The sequence below is a fragment of the Alexandromys fortis genome, unplaced genomic scaffold, assembly GCF_014885135.2.
Source record: "Alexandromys fortis isolate MF-2015 unplaced genomic scaffold, M_Fortis_MF-2015_v1.1 scaffold_86, whole genome shotgun sequence".
Lineage (NCBI taxonomy): Eukaryota > Metazoa > Chordata > Mammalia > Rodentia > Cricetidae > Alexandromys > Alexandromys fortis.
In genome coordinates, this window is record NW_026067965.1 from 1,548,814 (window position 1) to 1,574,924 (window position 26,111).

The 26,111-nt window shown below is 45.1% G+C and overlaps 1 protein-coding gene across 2 annotated transcripts in view; it reads right to left on the reverse strand.

The window, feature by feature from the left end:
• Positions 1-26,111, reverse strand: part of Efl1 (elongation factor like GTPase 1) — an 89,820-nt gene that overhangs the window by 54,074 nt on the left and 9,635 nt on the right. For both annotated transcript variants that reach the window (XM_050153997.1, XM_050153998.1), the window contains exons 5-15: positions 25,418-25,551; positions 24,157-24,294; positions 22,031-22,245; positions 15,569-15,692; positions 14,911-14,987; positions 14,160-14,296; positions 13,592-13,714; positions 11,361-11,460; positions 9,221-9,372; positions 8,785-8,951; positions 6,266-6,404 (exon numbers count right to left, since the gene is read on the reverse strand). In XM_050153997.1, coding sequence (XP_050009954.1) covers positions 6,266-6,404; positions 8,785-8,951; positions 9,221-9,372; positions 11,361-11,460; positions 13,592-13,714; positions 14,160-14,296; positions 14,911-14,987; positions 15,569-15,692; positions 22,031-22,245; positions 24,157-24,294; positions 25,418-25,551 — 1,506 coding nt within the window. The remainder of the gene's footprint in view (positions 1-6,265; positions 6,405-8,784; positions 8,952-9,220; positions 9,373-11,360; positions 11,461-13,591; positions 13,715-14,159; positions 14,297-14,910; positions 14,988-15,568; positions 15,693-22,030; positions 22,246-24,156; positions 24,295-25,417; positions 25,552-26,111) is intronic.

Consider the following 26,111-nt stretch of genomic DNA (forward strand, 5'->3'; position numbering starts at 1 on the left):
TTACTGAGTTACACCCGCAGTTAGGAAAGTTATTTCTTTTTAGAATTAACCATATATGAGGTATGATATTAAAATTTAGGAGAAAGTTTTTATAATCGAGAACTCAGGTAAGAAGAGACAAGCAGAATCGGGGCTGAGGCAGACACGTGATACCCTAGACACAGCTGGCTTTACTGGTAAGAGCTTCTTCAGGCTTGCAGGACAACCCACACACTACAGGCACATTCACCCCAGTCTCACTTCTACAGCCGGGCAGCAGGATCAGAGTATCCCTGGCACAACTGCCGGTGTGCATTTTATTGTCATTTGTTTTCTTTCTTTCTTTTTTTTTTTTTTTTTTTTTTTGGTTTTTCGAGACAGGGTTTCTCTGTGGTTTTGGAGCCTGTCCTGGAACTAGCTCTTGTAGACCAGGCTGGTCTCGAACTCACAGAGATCCGCCTGCCTCTGCCTCCCAAGTGCTGGGATTAAAGGCGTGCGCCACCACCGCCTGGCTGCGCCACCACCGCCCGGCTATATAAATGCCTGGCCTTAGCTAGTGGCCACCAACCAGGCAGTGCAATTCAGGAAGGGGAGAGAGACAAGTTTCTTCTTTGGTACTTTCATGATACTTAGGAAACACTGGTCAGGTGTCTTCACGATGGGATAAAAATTTAGATAAAACACCTGCTAATCTACCACTCTACTAGAAGAATGTCCAGTAATCAATGGCTGGGGCTTTTCTCTAGGACTGCAAAGGCAACACAATACACAGAAGATCAAACACAGCTCACGACCTTAGTCACAACAGGATGGCCTGTCATTCCTAGGCTGATGAGAGTTGCTGAGGCTCAAACACCAGGACATGATGTCACCACTAAAGCCAGGAGCAGCAGACACACCCACTGATATCTGTGCCCTTTATAAGTAAGTAATATGAAAGTATGAAGAAATAAGATATAACCATTACATAAAAGGAAAATTTGCAAATCATTATCATATGTAAATGAGAAATTATAAAAATCAGGTTACATTATTAAACGTAAGAGACTACTAAATCTGTTAATTTGTTGTTGATTAAAATATAAACTCTCTCCAATCAAAAATGCTGGTAATAATATACACTGTATAAAATTCTCAAAAAGCCAATTTAAAGTATTATAACAGTATCCTAAGACTTAAGACTGAAGCCACATAGTGTTGAGCTTTCCTTTGAAATAAAGCAAGTCAAGCTGGTTAGTAAAATCCTTCCAGCCTTTCTTGTTTCTAGGTTACTTCACATAAACCAAATATATTCTCCCCACCCCCACACTCTCCATTCAAACCATGCTGATCCCTGATGCTGATTTCCTATTGGCTCAGAAACCAACCATGGCAGAACTAGATCTGTTCAGAGAAAGGCTAATTAATATTTATTATTTTCCTTATGCTGTAAAAAGAGGAATATCATGTTTCCTCTCAGAATATGTCCCTGAACTTTTAAAGGCTAAACCATATGGAAGAAATCTACAGGAGTACATGAAAAGGCCAAGGATTTGGAATTCTAATTCAATTTCCCCTCATATTTTAGTACAAGCCTGTAGCAAGCATTTCTTTTGAGAGGTATTTTCAGTGGGGAATTTAACAAAGGACGATTGTGTGCTTGACACAGTTGGGTCGCTTTGGTCCCATCTATACCAACTACACAAACATCAGGTTGGAATTAGATGACTTTAAACTTAAAATCAACTATTTCCAGACTACAAACCCTACTCCGTACTTATCAGCACATGTGAGTTCTGAAGTGAGTTACGGCTGGGTTCAAATGTGCAATCTGCATTTTCAAGGGTCTCCCGAAAAAAACTTCCCTGTGGAGCCTGGCTACCTGATACTGATTGTCCAAGAACGCCGTGTAACGTGTTCATTTCCTCTTCCAACAAAACAATTTTCGTCCGCACTGAATGAACCCACCGCTACACGGTTTCGGATGAAAAGCAGATGGCCGTCGGCCACATCATTTGCCACCCATTTTCTTATTAAATAGATCTGACATTTTCTCTAAGTGAACAAGTCACAGGGAGCTAGCTCTCAGGCCTCCGCCATCACCATGGACATCTCCATCTTCATTTGTGATGTCTACAGATGGGTCTATAAAATGCAAGAGCAAACAGGAAATTAACTGTGCACAGCAGTGTGGTTTTAAAGCACTGTCCACAGGTCCTAGAGAGACCCCCTCATTAAAAGTGAGGGCTAAAAGCCAGACTAAAAACAGAGAGATAGCTCTCTTTCTTAGAATGTGGGTCATGACTCACGTCACAAACAGGATGTGGTGGCAGGCATCCACAAAGGTGACAGAGCTCTCCGAGCTGGATGCTGGGGCACACTCACAGAAACAAGTTAAGGAGAGGTACGATGTACTTTAGCACAGTTCTAGAGACCGCACTCCACAGCCCTTGCCTACACTGACTCCAGGCCTGTGCTGAGGCAGAAGATCACAGGAGAGCACAGGAAGGGGGAGGCTGCTCACCTAACGGTTTGGAGGAAGGGGGAAGGCAGCAGTCAAGACAGACGCTTTAAGGACACATCCTGGTGACCCAGTCTCCAGTGTGACCATCTCTGAGAGTGTCTACTAATTCCCTAACTAGCACTACCAACAGGAGAAACACTTTAGGATTGGGGCTGCGGGGGTAATTCATATTCAAAGGGGAACAACCCAGTCACCTGTAAAGCCTAGTTACCCCAGCAAGGCCACAGCCCAGAGGTGGCATCAGCCTCCTGCGCTTGGACTGAAAGGCTCTTCCTACAACTCTAGCCCCTAGGCTGTGCGCTCCCACAGCAGACACCCAGGGAACACACACACCACCCACACCAGGCAATGCACAATCTGCAGATGCACTGAAAAACTGCCACCTTTATTTTAAGCCTCTAGGCTTCAAGGTTTCTAATGCAGCGACGGGAAACTGGAACATGTGGACTATTCTACCCAATTCAGCTAGCCTAATTTTTCATTTCAAACCATAAACAATGAAAAACGGGGTGGATACACCTGGTTTTGGTCAATGTACCCTAGCAACACTTCACTGTTCCTAGCTACCAGCTGGCCTTCCTCCCACTGTAGGATGAAAGCGCTCAGCCTCCTCCTCCTCCCCCTTGCGAACTCTCAACAGCTGCTTTTATTAAACACCCTGGCTTATGAACTTACAGCTGCTAACATACGCTGTCTGGGTTTAAATTAATGAACGAATGGAGTTTGCCTGAAGAGGTTGTTCTAGGTTCTGAACTGCGAATCGGTTCACGGCGTTCTGATGTCATTCGAATGGGTCATCAGGCCCAACTGACCATGTCTAAACAGTTCCTGCTCCTTCTAATGAATACTGGAAGGGAAAACGGCCTAATTACTGAAAAGAAGTTTACCTTTAAGAACCTGGATATAGTATTGTTCTTTTCCAACCATGTAGATACTGACAATCCAGGTAAAAAAGGCAAAGGCAGGTGGATCTCTCTGAATTCAAGACAAGCCTGTATAGAGTGAGCTGCAGGACAGCCAGGGCTGTACAGTGAGTCCTTGTTTAGGAAGTCCAAAATAAACAAAGAAATAAATAAAAAATCCCTAAAAACTTCCGTGATATAAATATGAAGAGGTTTAAACTGATGCATTATGACTTGGGGTATCAGCCTGCTACAATACAACAGGAACGTCACGTTCAATTTTGTAGGGATTTTATAGTTTAGTTACTCTTTTACGGTTGCAACAACAAAATGTACTCCATATATTGTTATTTAATGTTCTGTCTTTCACGTCTTAGCTAAATAATAAATATAATAAATAAATCCACAGGACTCCATAGATAACAACCTTGGGAAACAAGCGGAGCTGTTCCGTTTCTACCAGAGGAAACACAATTGTCAGTATCGTTAGTGACTAAGGCAGGCAGTTCAAATCATCTGTAAATCCTTAGGCCAGCAAGCCTGCATGACTGGCTAGAAGCCAATATAACCAGTTGATGGGAACGATGGGCAGATCTTTGTTCTTGCTATTTATGCAGGGGGCGCAGTTAGACTGGGAAACAATTCCTGCCTGTCTCAACTCCGAGGGCAAATCAAAGAGGCCAGCCTGGCTCTGGTATTCCTTCCGTGCTACACAGTCCTTTTGGGGGATGACCTTGCTTGTTGATGTGAAGAAACACAACTTTAACAAAGGGGATTCAGGAATCACTAGGCAACAAGAGATGAGGTGCGAGGGTGGGCTTGGCAGGCAGTGTAAACCAGACCTCTGAAAAACACTCACAGCCCCAATATCCGTATACTCAATGCTGGGTCTCCCTTACAGTTAGTGGGGCATGTGACAAAATCAGAGAAACAAGACTACACATGGAGGTCACCGGGAAAGCCCTTTTACCCCCAAATAAAACTGTGAGTCCTGCCAGGTGGCTGTGATGACCATCTACTTAACTGGATGAGACACACCCAGGTGGTTTAATAGACCACACCCCAGGCTGTGTTTCTGAGACAATCAGATCGTGAGGCTGGAGATGGGCCACTACGGCAGTGCCGCAGGTGGAGTTACATCTCCTTTCCTCTTTCCACCCAGGCACTCTGTTCTGCTTCCTGGGTACACCACATGCTCCTGCCACCATGCCCTGCCTCACCAAAGGGCCAAGACAGACAGCAAGGACTACGGACTGAGAGAGATTTACGCGGCTAAATATGGTCCTAAGGCAAAGAGGAAAGACACCTGGCTTTTCCCACTCAATCTACTTCACTTCAAAGTTATGTGTCCCTTTGGCATATCCTTAAATATGTAAATGACAGTGTTGAGTCACTTTTACCCATCTCCTACCACCACTACCCAATCTTTGGAAAATAAGAGGGATATATGTATATGTACATGTATGTATATATTCTACAAGAAGAAATGAACAGTTTAGCCTACCATAGGTCTCCCTACATCAGAGGGCAGAACCATGGCTGCCTTGAAAGACGGATGAGAAAGCAATGATTTCAGTCCTTCTACTAACACTAACCACACTGTGGACAGTACCTAGAACCCAGAGGAAGCTAGACTCCACCGCCTGCCATGCCTAACACTAACCACACTGTGGACGGTACCTAGAACCCAGAGGAAGCTAGACTCCACCGCCTGCCATGCCCTATCACTTCCACTGGAGAAGAAATACCGGGCCAGAGGCAGAGGCGCCATCATGAAGGCTCTTGTGCTGTTCATACCACCGAGCAGTCTTCCTTTCCACAGAAGGAAGGCTGAGCTCTAGGTTATGCGGCCATTTAAGAAACGGGGGGGGGGGGGGGGGGGGGGGGGGGGGGGGGGGGGGGGGGGAATCTAAGCCACAGTAATTCCAAAGAGGGCTTAGGACCAGAGGTGGGGTGTTCCCCTTCTCCCAAAGTTCTGATGAAGCTGGCTACGGTCCCTTACAAAGCTAGATCAATCATCAGCTACATCAGAACGTCACTGGCATTTTCCAAAGTAGAAACAAAAGAGGGACTAGGGAGAAGCCAGGAATTCTACTAATTCTATGTCAAAAAAAAAAAAAAAAAAAAGAATAATTAAAAAAAAATACATCCCAGCAGGAGCATGGCAATGTATTTTGGCAAATTTCTTAGATGAAAGCCCACAAAATCCAGGCAAACCAGTAGCTGCTCAAGATAGATCCTTGACTTCACAATTCTAGGTTTCAAAAGAATTTCCCATTTCACAGTCACTGGACGACAGTGACCCTGCAGCTGGCAAGACCCACGTGTTTCAGAACCTACATGCATGACGGAACTCAGCATTTCATGTCCTGGGTCTGACAAAGAACTCGCCTCAGTGGATTCTGCAGGAAGGGCAGGAATCAAGCAAAAGACAGGAACAATATTTACAGGAAGTAAACCAACCAGTTACTTTCAGAGGCATCTCAATGGTAAGAAGCATTGGGGAGGAGGGAGGGTAAGGAAGAAAGAAACGAGTTTAAATAGACCATGATAAGAAAAACAGCTTCCAAAGATTTAAGAAATGTTTGGTCATCTATACTGACTTCATATGAGTAACAATTCTGTTTTAAGCTTCCAAACAAAAGGCACCCACTTAAGATAGAGCGTCACCATTTACTTAAGCAGCACATATGTCTGAACTAGACATCCAAATTCCTGACTCATAGGCTGGGGACTCAATTATACTAAGTTAAAGACGCCAGAAAAAGTGATGAACTATGGAAAAAGACGGGCTATTCTCTTTGGAAATGTCACTGAATACCTCGTGACATGTTGGACAGCCTTCAAGGCTGGAGGGACAGGGGAGCCAGCAGCACCCTACCTAGCACGTTTCCTGGGGGCACTTCCTCCAGATCTTCCAGCTCTCTTCCCATCAGAAGATACAGGCTCTCCAGCGTGCAGCATGCCATGTGGGGGACAGGAGGCAGGTCCTCCAGCGGAGCTGAGAAGCCTAGTGGGACCTGCCAGAGAAAACGATGAAACCCAAGTGAGGAGAGGAGTAGGCTATCACGGGCCTCACGGTTTTAGTCAGTCACCTTTGTCTACCCAAAACACAGAAAGCTGAAATGTTTTTTTATATTTTCTGTGGGTTATGATAGAAAACAAGTCACATTTGATGAGTAAATCCTGAAAGACTTAAACCTCTCACTTATTTAAGATGTGCCTAAGTTCCCACCTTTAAGTTCCGAGGTTAGAATTTCTTCTGTGGCCTGGCAGCTCGCTGGCCTGGAGCCCCTGTCACTATGTATGAGCGTTATGCCATGCAATAGTTTTCATGACTATACCGTGTCACTATGTATGAGCATTATGCCACGCAACAGTTCTCCTGATTATACCACGCTTGTTTCAATATCAATATTACCATTATTCTTTAAAATTGTTGGGATCTTCATCAGATCCCCATGTTGTGAAAAGCACGCAACAAGAACTGTGCTAGTGTCCCGAGACACATGAAAACACTGATTAAAAACGTCATGAAAAGCCAAGCACCTGTTAGGTATGTATGCCATGGGCTTAATCTGAAAGGGAGCATATGCTGAAATACTAGGAACACTGAAGGAAAGACAGAACACACATGCATAAGAACACACACAAGAATAGCGGGTTTATGAGCCCCTACTTCATTATTTATTCTTAAGGAGGCACTGTCATGATTCAAGGTGTGTTGACATACATGTGTTCAGAAATATACCCACTATATCGAAGGACCCCGGAAGTATACCAATCAACAAATGCATGTTTGGTGTCCACAGGCCCAGAGCTAGCACTAAGATGGAATAAAATGTCTTATTAGATCCTACATATGATGTTAAGACAACTGATATCACAAACAAAGAGCCACTGATGGAAAAGGAGCAAAGCAAGACAACTCATGGAGGCGCAAAAGAAAGGAAGACTCGTGAACCTCTGCAAAGAGATGGCTTTTTGACATGTACATCTCAGTGCCCATATTCTGTATGACTGCAACTCTCAAGAGCAGCTCTAAAGGCAACACGGCAGCAAATCTAAAATGTAAGAAACACCCCAAGCCTGATGAACTATAGTCCAGGGACTTGGGGAGGCTGAGGCAGAAGGATCGCAGCTCAAGGCCTGCCTAGGCTACAGAATGAGCTCAGGCTTTCCTAGGTAACTCAGTGAGACCCTGCCTCAAAACCAAAGTAAAAACAGCCTATGGCTGTAGCACAGTGCCTGCCATACGCAAGGCCATGGTTCAATCTCTAGTAGCACGTGCACACACAGCACATACGCACATACTGTATGCGTGTGCTCACTCTCCCCCCAGACACCCTACCCTAGTTGATCCTGCAAAGGAGACCAGCCCAGCAACACCCTGATGACAGCAGTGTAAAATCCCCACGACACCCGGCTAAGTGAGAGCCAGCCCCTAAGTCTTAAGAAGTAGGAGCTGATAAGTTGCAGTCTTCTAAACTGCAGGATATGTTATAACCTGTAACACCCCGCAACAGAAAAATAACAGGGGCTAACTTCACAGCAGGTCTGAGATATTTCGCATATCCTGAGGAGTCCCGTGGCACTGACTCCATGGAGTCAACTGTCTTTGTGTTGCTGAGCTGTAGACACATAAGCAACCAGTGCCAACCTGCAGCCTCAGCAACAGATGACACACAGGTGGTCAACAGGCGTGCTCATGGGGTTTGTAACAGCCAGTAAGTCAGTGCTTCCAGAACAATCCAGTCCGCTGGGACAGTTCAGAGTACGTGATTCTCAGCGACAAGCTAAGATCTACTAAGCTCGCTGCAGATGTGCTGCTGTAACCTTCAGTTTCCTACAAATCACAGGCCTCCACACTCCAAGTACTGTGCTCGGGCCATAGCCCAGCAAGGCCTGCCTGCCCATCATGTAGCACTGGAGAATAAACTGCTAACAGTAGAGACGGGGGGCCAAACTCTTACGGTGTTGGCTCAGGCATCTGTCCACACTCTGTCTGTCTGCTCTCAGATAGGCCTGAACAGACTTTGGGCTATGCGGGCGGCACCTCTCACCTGCTTGCTTCCTATATCTTCTGCCAGAGGCACTAAAACTTTGGCTCTGCAAACTTCTTGAAGACTGACCACCGTTATTTTGAGTCCAAAATAACATCGACTTCTCCTCTCCATTCCAAAGTGACTCTTACCTTGCTTGATATGCAAAGAAGGCCCGAAAAGCTGTTCACTGGCTCATATGGTTCCCAAATGCTACCATGGGAGCCATTTACACAAAATGTTACCAAGGCAACACAACAGATAAGATAGGAACTGGGGTGCCTTTTCCTATTTGCCCATTCTCCACCACACCCAGCCAGTCTGGAAGTTACCAGACCCCTGAAATAATAACACTTACCCGCTGTAAAAACTCAGCAGGGCTGTACTTGGGTCCCAGGACAAAAATTTTCTGTCCTCTTCGAGCTATGCCACTGAACACACGAGCAAATGCAATGAAGGCCTCTTGGCTGCTTTCCTCCTGGGGCACGGGTTGAGGGCTAACACTTGCCACATCTGGCTCGTCACCTGCCAGGCACAAAAAGATATTCAGTGCCATGAGTGCTCACTTCAACCCAGGTACTGTTTGTACATACAGAAGACATGGTGAATACAAGTATTTGGTTCAAGGATAGAAACAATATTAATCAACACTAAGATGGGGCTGGAGAAATGGCTCAGCCGTTAAAGGCCAGGCTCACAACCAAAATAAACACTAAGATGAAGGTCAAAAGATAAGGGCAATGTACCAAGTTAAGCGAATATTTTACATCCAAGCCTGTTTAGTAATGCTGTACCTCTTGGCTCATCTCCCTGGGGACTTGCTAGAAGGGCAGCACCATCCTGGGTGGAACCCTGTGGTGCCTGTCCCTGTGCTCCTGCTAGCTTCTCTGCGTGTCTCTGCCGTGCGCGTTCACGTCTCTGGGCCATTTCTTCTTGAGTGAGAGGCCTACAGGATGTCACAAATAGGTTATGATCTGGCGGCACCAAGTACCTCTCAGCTCGTCAAGCAGCAACAAGTACTCATATGGCCACAGAGGTGACGATCAGTCAGTCCCACGTTTCCCAAGTTCCCTCCCGCAAAAGCAGTAGTAAGGAGAGCAGGCTCTCTGGCCTGCTACATCCCGGCGGCTCTGAGCTTATGAACTGGTGCGTGAGTGCCCAATGCCCCAAGCAGTACCAAGTACAGTCACATAAAACCTTCCAGAGATCCTCAATAGTTCTGCTGGTAGCAGCCAACCAGGAGAAAGAAAAGAATGGCTAACGGGCAGTGACACTTGGAAGCATGCAAAAGGTCACTATAAGGAATGGGGCTTTCTTTTGAAGTTCCAAAGTGTGTCTTCACAGAGAACAACCGACTGCTCACAAGGAAGGCTGAGATGTCAGGCTGGGAACTCACAGTTCGGCAACAATAAAAGGCCAAACTAAAGCTCTGAGTCACTATCAGACACAGGAGATGCTCAAAGAGAAAAGGCAGTGTGTAAAAGGGATGGCTGTTTGCCAGGGTCAGGCTGAGTAGAGCCATTAGCAATAATGGAATAATGGAAATTCTTCATGAAAAGTGACTCTCGTTTCTATCAGGATAGAGAAGGTACTGGGAGCTTTTTTTTTTTTTATTAATTTTTTTAATTTATTTTACATATCAACCACAGTTTTCTCTTCCTCCTCTTTTCTCATTCTCTCCCCCACCTCCAGTCTACCCCCACCCACTCCTACTTGGAGCTTTAATACTGCAAAAAGATCTATAAAAGGTAAGGTGGAGCCTGGGGATTTAGTTGAGGAATTTGGGTTTGGAAGGGAGAAACCAGGCAAGTGAAGGGTCCCCGGGACTGGCTCCCTTTCAAGCATGCATTCTCAAGACCACCCCTGAATGTCCAATCCCCACACAGAGCAGGATACTTCTGGCCCTGAGCTGTTAGAATTTGGCATATTTACCATGTACTGGGGCTGGGCATCCAGACTGCCGGGACAGCCCTTGAACATAGGCTTAAAGAACTGCAGCAGCTGGGCTGCTCTGCCTCCCTCCCATGCTGCCCCTCGCCTCTGCCGTCACCATTTCTCTTTCACTGTAACGGACTCCGTGAAACCAGCCGCAGTCTCTTCTGCCACCGTGCCTTGTCTCTTTCCTTTCCTTTTTCTTTGAGCACCAGAGGCTGTACAGATAGGCACTGTGCACACAGACAGGTTCTGTGCACATGACAGGCACAGGACAGGGCACACAGACAGGCACTGTGCACACGGTAGGCACAGGGCACACAGACAGGCACTGTGCACATGATAGGCACACAGATAGACAGGCACTGTGCACACAGGCACTGTGCACACAGGCACAGGGCACACAGATAGGCTCTGTGCACATGATAGGCACAGGGCACACAGACAGGCACTGTGTATACAGATAGGCACTGTGCACACCGATAGGCACAGAGCACAGGCACTTGCTCCTTACCTTCTAAGGAGTTTGGGGGGGGGCAGGAGCTATGGAGAGAACACATGAGGAGCAGACAATGGAGAATGGAGGGGTTTCCCAAGACTCTGAACTTGACAATCCTCTCTAGAACCTGCCACCCCTGCAGGCACAATCTACAGAGAATTGCTGATCAGACATCCAGTCTGCACTGAGGGAAACAGACCTAGAGACAGGGCAGGCCGACTGCATCGTACCCGGCATGTTCAATGAAAGGTTGACTGTTGTTAATACAGCTATTACTAGCCTTTAATTTATATCAGTTCAAGCCAATACTCCAAAGTTAACTTCAACAGCTTTCTTCTACAGATGTGACAAAAGGACAGATGAGCAAACAGATTCTAAGTGACTCCAGGGCAGGGGTGATGAAGAGCGGCAGCATCTGTGCCCTCCACCCGCACCCCAGCTACATGCCTACCAGTCAATCACAGGCCTTTGCCCTAGTCCAGCCCCACACCCCCTTTGCTTACCTTGGCTTGTTCTGAGGCAAGGCTTTCGCATCAACTGCAAACATTTTGGAAACAAAGATGATAACTGGAGCAGTGTCTTCACTTCCACATTTCATAAAGGCTAAATAAACAGGGAGCAAAATGTCACGGCTTTCCCCAAGATGAAAAACCCAATAGTTGTTGTGAACAGCAATTCATTTAGAATGCAGCATCGTCTACACGCGTTACCTCCTTACAGCTGTGATAAAGCAAGAGTTGGAAGAAGCAAAGCTGAAGGGAGGAGCTGGCAGGCTCTTCCCAGAGGCACTGCTGGAGACGGGGCTTCGCCACCTTCAGCAAACCCTAATCAAGGTTCCTTCGCATCCAAGGGAGAAGGCACAGAACAAAGTCCTGCTACCAGGATCAAAAGCCAACAATGGAGTTCCTTAAATGTTTTTCTAATCCCTTATAAAGGCAAGTTAAAGTAGACAATAGACAAAAGTGATGTGTCATCAGGGCTGGAGAGACGGCTCATCAGTTAAAGAGCACTGGCTGCTCTTCTAGGGGACCCATGTTCGGTTCCCAGCACCCACATGGCAGCTCACAACCGTCTGTAACTCCAGCTCCCACTTCTGGCTTCCATGGGCATCAAGCAAGCTTGTATGCAAATAATGATAATATTACTAAAGCTTAAAATTAGTTATCAGGATGGTAACATAGTAACAAAGCTCAGAAGCATAGACTCAGTGCCATAAGAAGTCAGTTCTTTCTAAGCATCTAACATTCAACACAATTCCATGTCAGAACCTCAGAGATACTTTTTCCAGAACCTAAACACAGGCATAAAACCACTGATTATCACCTTTTAGAAAACTTATTACCTCTTATCAAAATAATAAAACATTACAAAAAGAATATAAACATTAGCTGGGCGGTGGTGGCGCATGCCTTTAATCCCAGCACTCGGGAGGCAGAGGGGATCTCTGGGAGTTCGAGGCCAGCCTGGTCCACAGAGTGAGTTCCGGAAAGCTAGGAAACCCTGTCTCAAAAAACAAAGATAAATAAAAAGATAGACAGACAGACAGAAGAAAATAATAAAATATAACAAGAAAACTACAGGAAGCAAGGGTGAACAGTTTTGAGCATGTCAATAGCATCAGTCGAACTGCAGCTAGAGAACACGCAATTGAGCTGCTTGGCCCAGAGAAGCAGGTGGAAATGTTGGGCGGTAGCTGGATTCTGGATATACTTTAAATGAAGAATCCCTAGTTCCAATAGAGTGGGTCCAGTGGTGTGAGGTCAGTGTAAGAACCACAGAGGACTCCAGGGCCTTGAGACTCAGCAGATGAAAGGGTGGGTGCAGCTCTAATTACAGCAGGAATAATTGGAAGAGCAGGTTTGGGAGGCTGGGGTATGTCAAGTCTGCAATGCTTCTGAAGCAGAGCAGAGGGAAGGCGGGGCTGGGGGTAGGGGTGACAAGCTATGCAAGGCTAGTGAGTCTGGAGTCCACAGAGCTCCTGTGCACACACACAGATGGGGAAACTCTGAGTACATAGCTGTCATGGACAGCTGGAAGGAAAGGCGAGCTCACCAAGACTGCAGATAAAATGAGGTGTAAGGAAGGGATGCTGTGTGTGACATCCAAAGGGAAAATGCAGTGGACAGCAACATAGGAAGCAGCAGAGTGTGGAAGTCAGGAAAGGCCAGGTTCAGAGGAGGAAGCAGCAGTCAACTAATGTGAAATGCCAGCGACAGACGAGGCAGATGAGGATGGGAAACTGGTCTGAGTAACCAAGAGTCAACAATGGGCCCAACTACAGCAGGGGTACAAATTTCAGGGTGAGAAGAACTGGAGACAATGAACACAGAGGAGTTCCAGGGTGCCCAGAGCCCGGAATGCTGGTGGCCCTCATGAGGAGTGTGGACCAGTACAGTCCCAGGAACCACTCCATCAGTCCCTAAGAAGCAGTCGCAGCACTGACTTCGTAGCTCAGGGAACACACACCGGGCTGTTTAGAAAGAGGAGCAAAGTGGGAGCAGCAATGAGATCAGAACAGCAAGCAGGAAGGAGGCTGGGTCACGGCTGCTACCCAGAGGGCTCAGCAATATGCTACAGTAAAAGGAAAGCTTTGGAGAGGGGACATGGTCAGTTTTAGCAGTGGTCATTAGTGGAAGTGACGTGTGACAAACTGGCCTTCCTGTAAACTAACACGCAGCCTGGACTGTGGGCAGTCAACAGTGTAGTACACCGCAATGTGCCCATCGTTCCTCACCTGCTTTCAGGGCTTGGGTTTCCAGTGGAAGAGACTCAAATGTCTGTGATCCTGTGCACAGCAGTTTTTCCACACGCTCCGATGTCATGTCAAGAGGACTGGGCAGTTTCTGACACACCATAGCTGAGGCCTGTCGTCAAGGATTCTACACTTTCAGAGTGACAGGTACGTTTCTACAGAGATGCCCGGGCAGCAAGGGACATTGCTTTCTGAACCTGCTCTCAAAACCTGGACCTGCTTCCAGGATGGCCACTGACTCTAAATATCTACTTCAGGAGTCTTGTGAAAAGTTTTATTTTATCGTATCAGCTATTTTATTGTTATTGCATTTTTTAGAGGACACATATTGTTTTAAGAAAAATACTTTATAAAATTAATATTAACTCATGTTATGTTAATTTTTCTAGTATTTCATATTGGTTCAAGACAGAACAAGAAGTAAACAGAAAAGACTAACATTGGATTAGAATGGGTTATTTCTAGAGGGTTATCTGATTGGCAATGAAAAACTGTTTTTATCTTATTTTATAAAATCTATCTCATTCCAGACCACTAAAACAAAGGATACCGAGAACAGCGTGGGATATGGGGAGCCACTGGCTACAAATGGCATTGATCTGCACTTTAGGGTCTGAATGTCGCGCCTCCCGGGCTCCAATTCTTAATCCTAAAGAAGTCACAATTTTATCAATTTTTTCTTTGTCCCTATGGGAAAGATGAGAGAGAGAAGACATAAACAGATATGAATGCATAGCAAGGAAAATTAGCTTAATTTTGACACCCTTTATTTTTTGCATGTTACTTTTTCAGAGGTGGCCAAAAATAAGTAAAGGGGCCCTGACAAGCAGGCTATGCCATCACGTTCTGACTCCTTAGAGCCATGCACAGAGCACTGCTGTACGATTTACTGAAACAAGCAATGCCTACTGGCGCGGCTTTACCAACAAACGCTAGCATTCTGCTTCTGTACATGGGTTGATAAGTTTATATAAAGCCAGCTTTCTTCTGCACTTGTCCCAGGTTCTTCCCTAGTTCCCAATCTGAACTCTCCCATCACAATTACCGTTTCTTTAAACTGTGCTTACATAAAGCAAGGCCCAGCTCTTCTTTCAGCCTCTGCTCTCAACAGCCCAGCAGGCCGCACGCAACACACGGCTGCTCCAGCCCTTCACCTCCCTTACTTGAGCTATACTTCTCTAACTGTTTCCAAGCCCTATAACTAACTCAGCCGTGAAGCCCTGTTCACTGTCCCAGTCAAGCTCAGCTGTCTAAGAGCAAATGACCCCGCCCAAAAAGAAACAATTTTACAAAAGCCTTACTTTTTCAAGACCGCGTCATACAAACTCCAAATATTTTCCAGGATCAACTGTACAAATAAAGGTTTCTTTCCTTTGGCCTGCACAGAAGAACATGTCAGCTTCAGTGCCTGAACATTGACACAGCCGCATTCTCACCCCAGCGCTGTTGTATTTATGCTAGAGGACTTACTCAATGGTAAAGACAAAAGTCATGCTCTACACAGCCAATAACTCATTACCAGTAAGCCAACAATTCTCTTCCTCTAGGAACCAGAGGGGTGCTGAAATAACGTGAGCATTTGGGGGACATACCTCAGCGGCTGCCCCACAACTACCATCAAAAAAGCCCACAGCCAAGCTTCGAGCTGACTTCACTCAGAGATGGGGCTCTCTTCACAGGCTTCCATTTCCTACGCTCAGGTTTCTTACATTCTTAAACATGGGAAACCGTTCATAAGAACAGGGCATTCCTCTCATTGCAGACTTTGTTTTTTATTCATGGATATAAACTGGAACTCCAAAGAAACAGTGCTTGAGCACAAGACTTGTGCACCTTTTCCACTTCTGTGCCACATGAAGTCCTCTGTGAACTCCTCTGCACAAGCTAAGGCTGAGATGCTTCTATAAAGCTTTACAAGTTTTCTACAGCCAACAATCTAAGCAACACAGACTACACTACCTGATCAACTTTCATAATCTTCTTAGCCTTCATGTTTATATAATAATCTCCCCACAGGGTCTTCAAAAGAACTTCCTTCTTGATGCCAATTTTTTGACTATAGATTCTGGCAAAGTGCTCAATTCTGAAAGAGAATCAATAGTGCATGTTATAGCAATAATAATGAATATAGCTAACAATTCACTCTTTCTTTGCCACACACTATTCAAAAAACTCTGTACGTACTACTAACCCTAATAGTTTCAACTGTCCTACAAAGTTTGCTCATTTTATAGAAAGGGATAATGATACAGACATTCCATAGGTAGTGAGATTGGGATCCAAACACAAGCAGGGACACTGAGGTGAGTGTCACTGTCCAACATTCCACACACTGGCACGAATCAAGATGTAGGCTGCAGCTCCCGTGTGAAGTTTGACAAAAAGTAAGGAGGCCAAGGAAGCAAAGGTGCCAGCCACCAACCATAACTCTACTAATCACAGCAATTATGTTTGGTCTCCACTGCCATAAGCACTGTTATTCACAAGGGAGATGAATCTAGAGCCCCTAATCTGCCAAAACTAGAGAGTAATCAGTGAGAAATGCACATTTACTCAATTCTCATCAACCCCCGCAGAGAAACCAGACAGCACCAGTTTCCACCCACTGGAGAGGAGTCAACCAGCTGGCAGGTGAAGGGCATCCTCTGGTTAAAGGGCTCAGGAAACAGTGCACATAATCAAAAGCTTGTCTAGAGTTCTCAAAGTCCTAGCATCTTAGGAGATGCAGCTCAGGAACAAGAAGGCCTCTACACAGCTCTTCAACACGACGCCCAGAGCTACAACTGCAATGATCAGAAAGGTAAACAATCCTTGGTTGAAGGTGATATGGTCATCCATGTGGAAAAATTCAAAAGAACCAACAGAACTGTTGGTGGAGCTAATAACCAACTAAATCAAGATTACAACAAAGCTAGCATAAATAGTCAGTGCTTCCCTATAAGCCAGCAGACTCAGCAAAGAAGAGAGGCAGCTAAATAAGTCTATAATCTTACTCCACATCCTGCCATCAGGAAAATGTAGTGCTACGTGTGTATCAGCATGGCCCGATTCCCGAACAGCGACACCATGAAAGGTTGACACGGGTGTAGAACAACGGGTACTCCACTATTACTGGTAGGAATGCAATAGTACCGCCTCTTGGGAAGGCAGAATGGTGGCTTCTTAGATGGCTAAACACGCTAACTTGGGATGTAGCAGTCGTATTTAAGTATTCACCTAAACTGAAAGCATATGTCCATGAAAAACACATGCAGCACATGGATGTTTATAGCAGTTCAATTCACAATTTCCAAAATTTGAAGCAAGCAAGCAAGCAAAGTGTCCTTTAAATAAGTCAACAGACAAACTGTGGTACAACCAGGGACGTTGACTCAGCACTAAGCAAACACAGGGAGGCATCCTAAGTGTTCACTGCTGAATGAATGAGGCCAATGAGCAAAATCCACAGCCGACTTGACTATGCGGCATTTTAGGAAAGTCTCAACTATGTGAGAGTTAAAACACCAGGGGTTGCCACTGGTTACAGGAAGGCAGGAATGGATAGACGGAGCTATGGTGTAAACTTCATTGTTTTTATTGTTTTATATTTTTCTTCACTCCCCTCCCCTTCAGCCCTCTCCCATGATCCCCACACTCCCAATTTACTCAGGAGATTTTGTTTTTTTTCTATTTACCATGTAGATTAGATCCATGTATATCCATCTCTCTTAGGGTCCTCATTGTTGTCTAGGTTCTCTGGGATTGTGATTTTTAGCCTGGTTTTTCTTTGCTTTATGTCTGAAAGCCACCTATGAGTGAGTACACATTATATTTGTCTTTCAGGGTCTGGGCTACCTCATTCAATATGGTGTTTCCTAGATCCATACATTTGCCTGCAAATTTCAAAATGTCATTTTTTTTTTCTGCTGAGTAGTACTCCATTGTGTATATGTACCACATTTTCCTTATATATTCTTCAGTCAAGGGGCATTTAAGTTGTTTCCAGGTTCTGTATATGATGAACAATGCTGCTATGAACATAGTTGAGCACATGTCCTTGTGGAACCCATAAGCTGAGCAATTATTCTCTGCATTTTTAAGCACATTCAGCAAAACTTCAGCAATCTTCTTGGTCACCAGTCCTGTGTCAGCTGGGCACACCTGCTGATGCCGTCATTATGGCCACCAGCACAGCACACATTGCTTCTTTAAAGTGACATCATTCAGAGGCGTGGTGGCATTTGGACATGCATACCCTTGATGACGTGGGTGGGTGGCTTCATGGGTGTTCTTAAAGTGAGCACGGAGATCTGAACCTCTTGATTTGCATGATTTTGTGGGGTTTTCTGGGTCAAGAGAGTAGCGAACCATCTCTACAGGTCACCTCAGACCACTGACAGAGGAAGTACAGTGTGGTTTTGACTTCTTGTCTCCAGAATTCTAAAATATGCTAATTTGTGTTACCTAAATCAAATTATATTTCCTTTTATATTTTAGAATACAGTCACATCAATGCCCCATGTTAAATTCTAGAAGTGGCAAAGACTCTATCAGCAATACTCTCTGTGAGACTACGGATCACAAGACAGTTGCCCTGCTGCTCCGGCCTCCGTCCTGAACGCTTCCCGAGTGCAGCATACTGCATGCAGACAGTGTAAAGTCTTCAGATCTTCCTCTGGATACTCTTCAGTTTTTATTGCATAGCAAGCACAAAATCCTCTCATTCACACTGACCCATCCCCCACTGTCACTCAGCGCTTCCATCCTTTCTTTGTCAGACACTTAAAATATTGATGTTCCGAACACAGTTTCTCCATTCTTGAGTTCTAATTAACTTTCTCTACAGAACACTTTCAAACTAGCTCCCACGAATGCCTTCTGAATGTATTCCGAAATTCTATAAAAGCCCCTGCCTCGCTGACTGACAACTGCATTGTGGGATGTGATCAAGACACATCCTTTGCCCTCTGAGACCCCAGTGCCTCAACACTCACTGCAGGAAGCTTGGGTTTGGCGCAGAGAGACGAGCAAAACTACTAGGAAGGGTGTTTCCACCGTCTCTTCTTCTCTGTCTCTATTCTGCAGGCGGTGGCCTCCATGCTGCAACTTAAAATAGCAACTCAGGGTTCCCAAGTATTCTCACCCAGGGCAGAGTCCCTGGATTAAGTCCCCTGATTAAAAAAAGGTCGCACTTAGGCAGCAGACCTACCAGTGTTGCACTATTCAACACAGAACCATCCTCTAACCTTCCTACCGTGCTCATTTCGACCTTGCCGATACCTGTAGCTGTCAACGCTCCCACCGAGTACAGAAGACAACTGGGAGGACAAAGTCTGCGTTCTCTCCTTTCCGACAGCATTTTCTCCTCAGCTAACTCAACCCTGCTGAGACCAGGCGTGAATCCGTCCATCGATCCATCCAACCTTGTCTAGCACAGAGAGTGACGACTAGTAATGCCTAAGACTGGAGACATCTGAAAGGGACATGGAAGTCGCCCCTTTTCTCCCCATTCAGGGCTCTACCCCCTCTCCACCCACAGAGAGCTTCGTCCAATCTGTCAATGAGGATAAACCATGAAATTATGACAATCACTACTGTGGACAAGCCCTCCACCTTGTGGCTCACCAGCAGAACGCTCACAGCTAGTGTACTAACAGGGCTGGGCTTGTAACAGAACGGAGTGAATCACTTTCTTTTCTTTGTATGAGATAAAAGAGTTTGGCTGTAGTTTATGCTGACCTAAAACTCTCTATGCAGCCAGCTCATATTCCCCCAAACTTGTGATCCTTCTGCCTCACCTTGCAGAAGTGACACATTATAAGTATGAGCCTCCATGCCTAGCTATAATAACTTGATTAGAAATCATTCTAGCCCAATCCTCTTATTTTTCAGACTATGACCCACCAAGCTATGGCACAGGCAGGGAAGAGTTCCTAATCCCCATTCTCTCCTTACACTCAGGCCTACATTTATTTAGGTTTGCCATAGCCTTTCAGGCACAAGGACTAAGGTTAACTATAATCTATAATTTGTTAAAAAGAGCCCCAGCATGCACAAGTCAGGGTTAGGTCTCTAATCTACAAGGAAGATCTAAGAGAAGAACCATGGTTTTAAAAAAATAAACCTAAGGTTGACTTTAATGTTAATATCAACTCTGTCCCTTAGTAGCTGAGCAAAGCTGAACAAATCCTCAGTGCTTCTAAACCTGAGATGACAGGATGGGTTTCAAAGATTATTATGAGAATTTAATCAAATAATTCAAATCAAATGCCTACCATATGTACATACTTAATACAGCTTTTCCCCATATTAACCTCTGCTAGCATTGGAATAAGTGTACTTGCTCGTCGATGAACAGAAGCTTTATAATCACAAAAGACTGCCAAAGAGGAACTAAACTAAGGTTAGGGTAGGAGAACAGACCAAGTAACTCTGGTAAAGGCACAACAGAAACTCAACAAGGGAAGGGACAGCTTTTTCAACGACACGAGAATAGAAAAGTCATCTTCAATCCAAGCGACATACGTTACGCAAAGTTACTAACTCAAAATGAACCGGACTTAGATGTAAACACGAGCGCCACAAGAGACATGAACGTGGAAGGGAGGCTGGTGAGAAAGGGGAGTAATGGGGGACAAGAGACGGTGAATACGATAAAAATGCAGTATTTACATGCATGAATAAAAACATTTAAAAAGGAAAGAAATCTTCAGGGTCTTCAGGGAGGCAGTTATTCAACTTCATTCAAAGTGTAAAACTCAGAAAACGTGGTAAGCTGATTGTGGTGGCGTGAATGTAGCTGGCCCCAATAATCTCATAGGGAGCAGCACTGTTAGGGTGGCTCTGTTGGAGTGGGTATGGCCTTGGAGGAAGTGTGTCACTGTGGGGCAGGCTTTGAGTTTCCTATGCTCAGGATACTTCCCAGGGAGTCAGTGGACCTCCTGATCCCTTTTGGTCACGATGTAGCCTGCACCACATCTGCCTGAATGCTGCCCTACTCCCTGCCATGATAATGAACTGAATCCCTGAACTGTAAGCGAGTCACTCAAACTAGGTATTTCCATTCTAAGAGTTGCTGTGGTTATGGTGTCTCTTCACAGCAATAAAAACCCAAACTAAGACACCAATTCACCTAAATTGAAATCTTTGTTCTGTAAAAGACACAGCCAAGAGGATGCAAAACCAAACCACAGACCAGGAGAAATACTTTCAAGGCACACGTAAGACAAAGGCCCAACACCTACAGTTCACACAGAGCTTTCAAAGCTCAGCTGCAGAAACACAACTAGACAAAATGGACAGGAAGAGAGATAAGACCACAGAGGTGGAAAATCAGCACGGGGACAGACTGACCAGCACTGGCTGTCGGGATAAGTGGATTCAAACCACACTTATCAGCACACATCCCAGAGAAGGACCAGAATGACAACAGTGATGTCAAATCATGAAGCAGGCCACACAGGCACTGCTGCGGGAATGTAAGGCGCAGAGGCCCTTCAGAGAGCTGCTAGGTAATTTCTTTACAAACTAAATTTCCTGGCTGGGGATGGAGCTTAGCTGGTAGAGTGCTTGCCTGGCATAGCCATACACTTATAATGGCCCCAACAGGAAAGCATCCAAATGTTCCTCAGTGGGTGAACAGATAAGCTGGTAAGTCTATACTACTGAATACCACTGGGGAGATAAAAAAAAAGGCCAACTATTACAGGCTGAGCACACCTAATCCAAAATCTAAATTCTAAAACTTTTTAAGTACTAACACAGCACCATAGGCAGAAAATTTCCCACGACCTTTTACATTCAGCTCTAGTCAAAACTTAAAATGCTGGGCGATGTTAGGTCAGACCATGTGTGCATAATTCAAAGTGAATACTGGATCCCAGCTTCTGTCCCATCCCCAAGATACTTTGTGTACATGTAAATATTTTTAAAAATCTAACTATGAAACACTTCTGGTTCTAAGCATCTCAGAAAAGGATGACTCACGCTTTAATATGTGCAACAATTTGTATCAGTATCAAGAAAAATTATGCCGAGTAAAAAAGAAACTTAAAAAGGCTACAAGTTATTTGGCTCTACTATAGCATACTGTTTTGATTTAATTTTCCTAACATTCTTAAAATAGCAAATTACAGAAAGGAAGGCCATCAATGGTGTCAGTCTGGGTTATTCAGGGCTTGGGGGGGAAGCAGATGGAGCTGCACAGGACACAGGAGCGGTGTGGAAGCTCCATGAGGATGAAGAGAGGTCTCTAGCTGGCCCGTGTCCATGCTACCACTCCGTAAGTGACTCTGTCTTACCATTTTCACGGCATAAGCATGGGGCAAGGCAGGACACTGGGCAGAGGGTACAACATAACTCTATTACTTCCGGTGATATGAAGTTACGGCTACATAAGAACAGAGTTAAAACACCAAGAGACAGAGATGAGGAAGGGCTCACCCGAAGCCCCAGCCATCTATTGCGCTGGTGAACACCACATTGCCCTGCTCGGGGGAGAAGTACAGCTGAGAGTCGTCGGCGTCCTCCAAGCCAGTGCTCCAGTCGTACACTTGATCGCCTTGTTCGGAATGGGTCTTCACCTGGGATTCTGTCTCTCTCTCTGCTCTTTCTTCTAGGACTTTAGAAGTAAAAAGAGTTCCTGTAAGTGCGTTAATCTAGGAGAGATGGCGAAATGGCAAAGTGTCAATCATATGCTTGGGACACGTGTGGGCGGGAACACACTGCCTAACGGTGACTAAGGCTAGAGCCACTGTCAGAGCTTGGGTCACTGCAGCTGACATTACAATCAACAAATAACTTACACATATTAAACTGTTCTTTCAAATTTCAACAAACTGAAGGCTTCTAATAAGGCTTCCGAAGGGCTATCTGTGGGGATTATTTTAGTCCTGGGAGATTTCACTGAGAACTCATCCCATTCAAATCCCCAGACTTCAATCAACCCTTCTAGTTCCCGTACCAGCTGTCTGCAGTTCCCAGCGTTCTTCATCCCTCTTTCCAGTGTCTAGTCTCAAGTGAGTGATCTTACTTCCTACCTCAGAGTGAAAGATGAAGCCCGCTACTCAGAATCCCGACCAGTCCCCATCTCCTAACTTACGCTCTGCTTACATCTACAAAGGCTGCCAGCTCTTCTCTTGCGGCTCACTGTGGCAAGCAGGCTTCACGGTGTTTCTGCCAGGTAGGCAATGCCTACAGCTCTTCCAATTGTGCAGGCACCCAGTCCCTCTCCATGCCCTACACTTGTCTTTCCTCCCGTTAGCAAAGAAATGTACCCATGCTGCTCTGCAAGATGCTCAAATTCCTCTGCACGACACAGGCCTCACATTTTTACAATGTAAGGCTTACACTGTTTTGGTTTTTTATCCTTTTATTTCTGCCAGGTCCCATTTTGTATCAATTTGTGTCATGCGCTCTCAAACCTTAAGCTATAGCACACAATCTCCTTGACGGAAACACTGCCCATGCGCTCTCTGGCTTCATGACTGTGTACTTTTGTTTTGTCTCCTGTAAATGCTCTTCCTCTAACTTTCAACTTGGCAAAAACATTCATGGTTCCTCCATCTCAGTCTCACTGTGAGACTGTCTTCTCCTTTCTGGCTCAGACTGTCTTCTGTGCTCTGAAATCACATGGGGGCGGCTGGTTGCTCTCAAATGTCTCAATTGTCTGTCTCACTTGCTACACTGGGAGTACGTTGAAAACAGGGGCTCTGGTGTGCCCATCCTATACATCCCTATACACTGATACCATCCTTCAGATACCATGGACATTTGGTACTGCATACATCTATACAGATGTTTGCTAAATAAACAAATCAATGTCTAAACAAACTTTCATCTAAAAACAAAAATACCATAAAAATATAACACTTCACTTAAAAAAAACAAAAAATAAAATCAAAACAAAAAACCAAAAAACAGAAATTTTCAACATGAGAGCCTACCATCCAAGTCTGACACTGATGGGTTCTGGGAAACAAAAGCAACTCCCAAAAGCAGACTAGTGATGTGGGAAGGTCATTTGTCAATCTGTCGTTTCATTGGTTAATCAATAAAGAAAACTGCTTGGTCTGATAGGTCAGAAAATTAGGTAGGCGGAGTAGACAGAACAGAATGCTGGGAAGAAGGGAAGTGAGCCAGATGCCACGCCTCTCCTATCTGGTCAGACATGATGAAGCCCTAGCCCAAGATGGAGGTACACTAGAATCTTCCTGGTAAGACACCACCTCGTGGTGCTACACACATTATTAGAAATGGGTTAGTCAAGATGTGAGAGTTAGCTAGTAAGAGGCTAGAGCTAATGGGCCAAGCAGTGTTCAAATGAATACAATTTGTGTGTTGTTATTTCGGGCATAAGCTAGCCGGGCGGCTGGGAGTTGGCGGCAGGAATGCCAGCCCACAGCTCTCACTACAGACCAGTTCTGCCCTCTGCACAGCTGGTGACTCCAACGGACAGGAATCTTAAGTGATAAACTTTCAAATAAATGTATTTCTCCTAATACCCCCTCATATTGCACACTGCCTTATAGCCTTTCAGCCCAATTTTAAAGTACTAAAGAATACTATACCTGTTCTAAAATATTCTTGAGGTGAGAGTAGGCCTCTTGGGGGGTGAACTTTAGCTCCACGATCAGGCGATCTAGCTTATTAATCACTAAGACAGGACGGATGTTCTCAAGCCAGGCTTGTCGCAGGACTGCCTGTGTCTGATAAAAACAAAGCAAAAAAAACCCTCGTGATCTAAGACTAAGGCACATAAGAAAATCTCAATTAATAACACGTTCTCAGGCTGCATTATAACCACCCAGACTAACTACACACACATACATGTTTACCAGGCGCTCTGCAAGTGTACACACACACACACACACACACACACTCAAAGAATCATAGAGCAAATGCCTAGCATAGCATATAGATAGGTCACAAGTACAACAGTCCCAGAAGGGACTACCCCTGCTCCCCACCCTATGGCCTTCCACGTGACCACTATTCTACTATCCTATTCGGTTGTCTTCACGTCACCCACCCTGTCAGAGGCCACTAACACTGCACAGGATAAGGCTGTACTCAAGTTGAGCCCCTTGTGGCCTCAGGGGAACATGCACAGAGACTGTATAGAGTACATCTTCCTGGAATATTAAACTTCCTCCATTAAAAAAAATTAAACCTTTCAGTATTTTTTTAAGCATTAAAACAAAACATATATACTAAGGAAAATTCAAAACTGACTTTAGATTTTGGGCTTCTGTTTGCTTGTTTGTTTTGTAAGATGAGATGCAAGTTTAAAAAAAAACTGTTATGAGAAATGAATTAGTCTTTCTGAATTTTACTTGCCACAGTTACTCGTTGACTCTGGCCTTAGTGGCAAATTCTTGCAACTTTGCTAAGAACAGAAACACTAGATTAAGGATGTAGAAAAATGTCTTAAGTAGGAAGGATGTGTGCGCACATTCGTGCACACGTTCCGAGACTCCAGCAGAAGATAACTGTTCTGTCTAGGGAGAACTAGCTCCATACCATGCTACCAACAGCCTTCTATGACTTGAAAACTTTTCCCATTGGAGCAGAGCCTCCGGGTCCCTCTCAAACCCAACATTTTCCCACTTTTGCTTTTAGATATCCCAGACACATCTATCAAAGAGTGGTCACTATCTCTTATGACCTCGTTAAGATTCTGGGGATAAACTTCATCAGAGATTGGAACATTGTCAGATGTGAGACATAAAGCCCACTGTCTGCTGATGGCACTGAGCAATCAGCAGGGCCTCCTCCTCTCCACCCTCCTCGGCCAGTCAAACAGAAGACCATTCGGCCCATAGGCCTCACCTGTGGACAGACCCCCTCCACAGCGTCCACCACAATGATGCACCCATCACAGATGCGAACCGCTGTTGACACTTCGGAGGAGAAATCCACGTGGCCCGGGGAGTCTATCAGATTTATCAGGTACTCCTCATTACCTGAAATAAAATTTGAAGACACATTTTCAGCTGTGTGGGCAAGCAAGCCTCTTCCTGCAAGCTTGGGAAGATGTTTCTAAGACTAAACAAAGCTCCAGAAGCCAAAGCTTCAGTAGGTCGCTATCCTTCCAACTTTACCACTGCACACGTGGGATCAAACAGCCTCTCCAGCGAACACTAAAGAACTCCATCGAGAGCTTAGTGTATACCTACCACTGCGCTAGAGACGTTTAACACACCCAACACAGACTGGATTATCTATGAGATAACTAACTCTACTATCTTATACATTAGTTAGTTGAGACGGAAAGAAACTAATGCTTAAGGGCTTAGAGGTAAAAGCTCTTCAAAGGGGCCTCAGATGCCTACTTAAAACAGGAAGTGGTTACCGATTCAAACTCCTCCTATGCTTTCTCAAGGAGCCGTGTTTGGAACTGTGAGAACGGCAGTGAGACTCAAATCTAAACTGCAGAAAACTGTGAGGAGCAGGTATTCCATGCCAGGTAGTGCAGGCTCTACCTCCTTTAGTATCCCCAACAAATGCACACTCACAGTGTGGG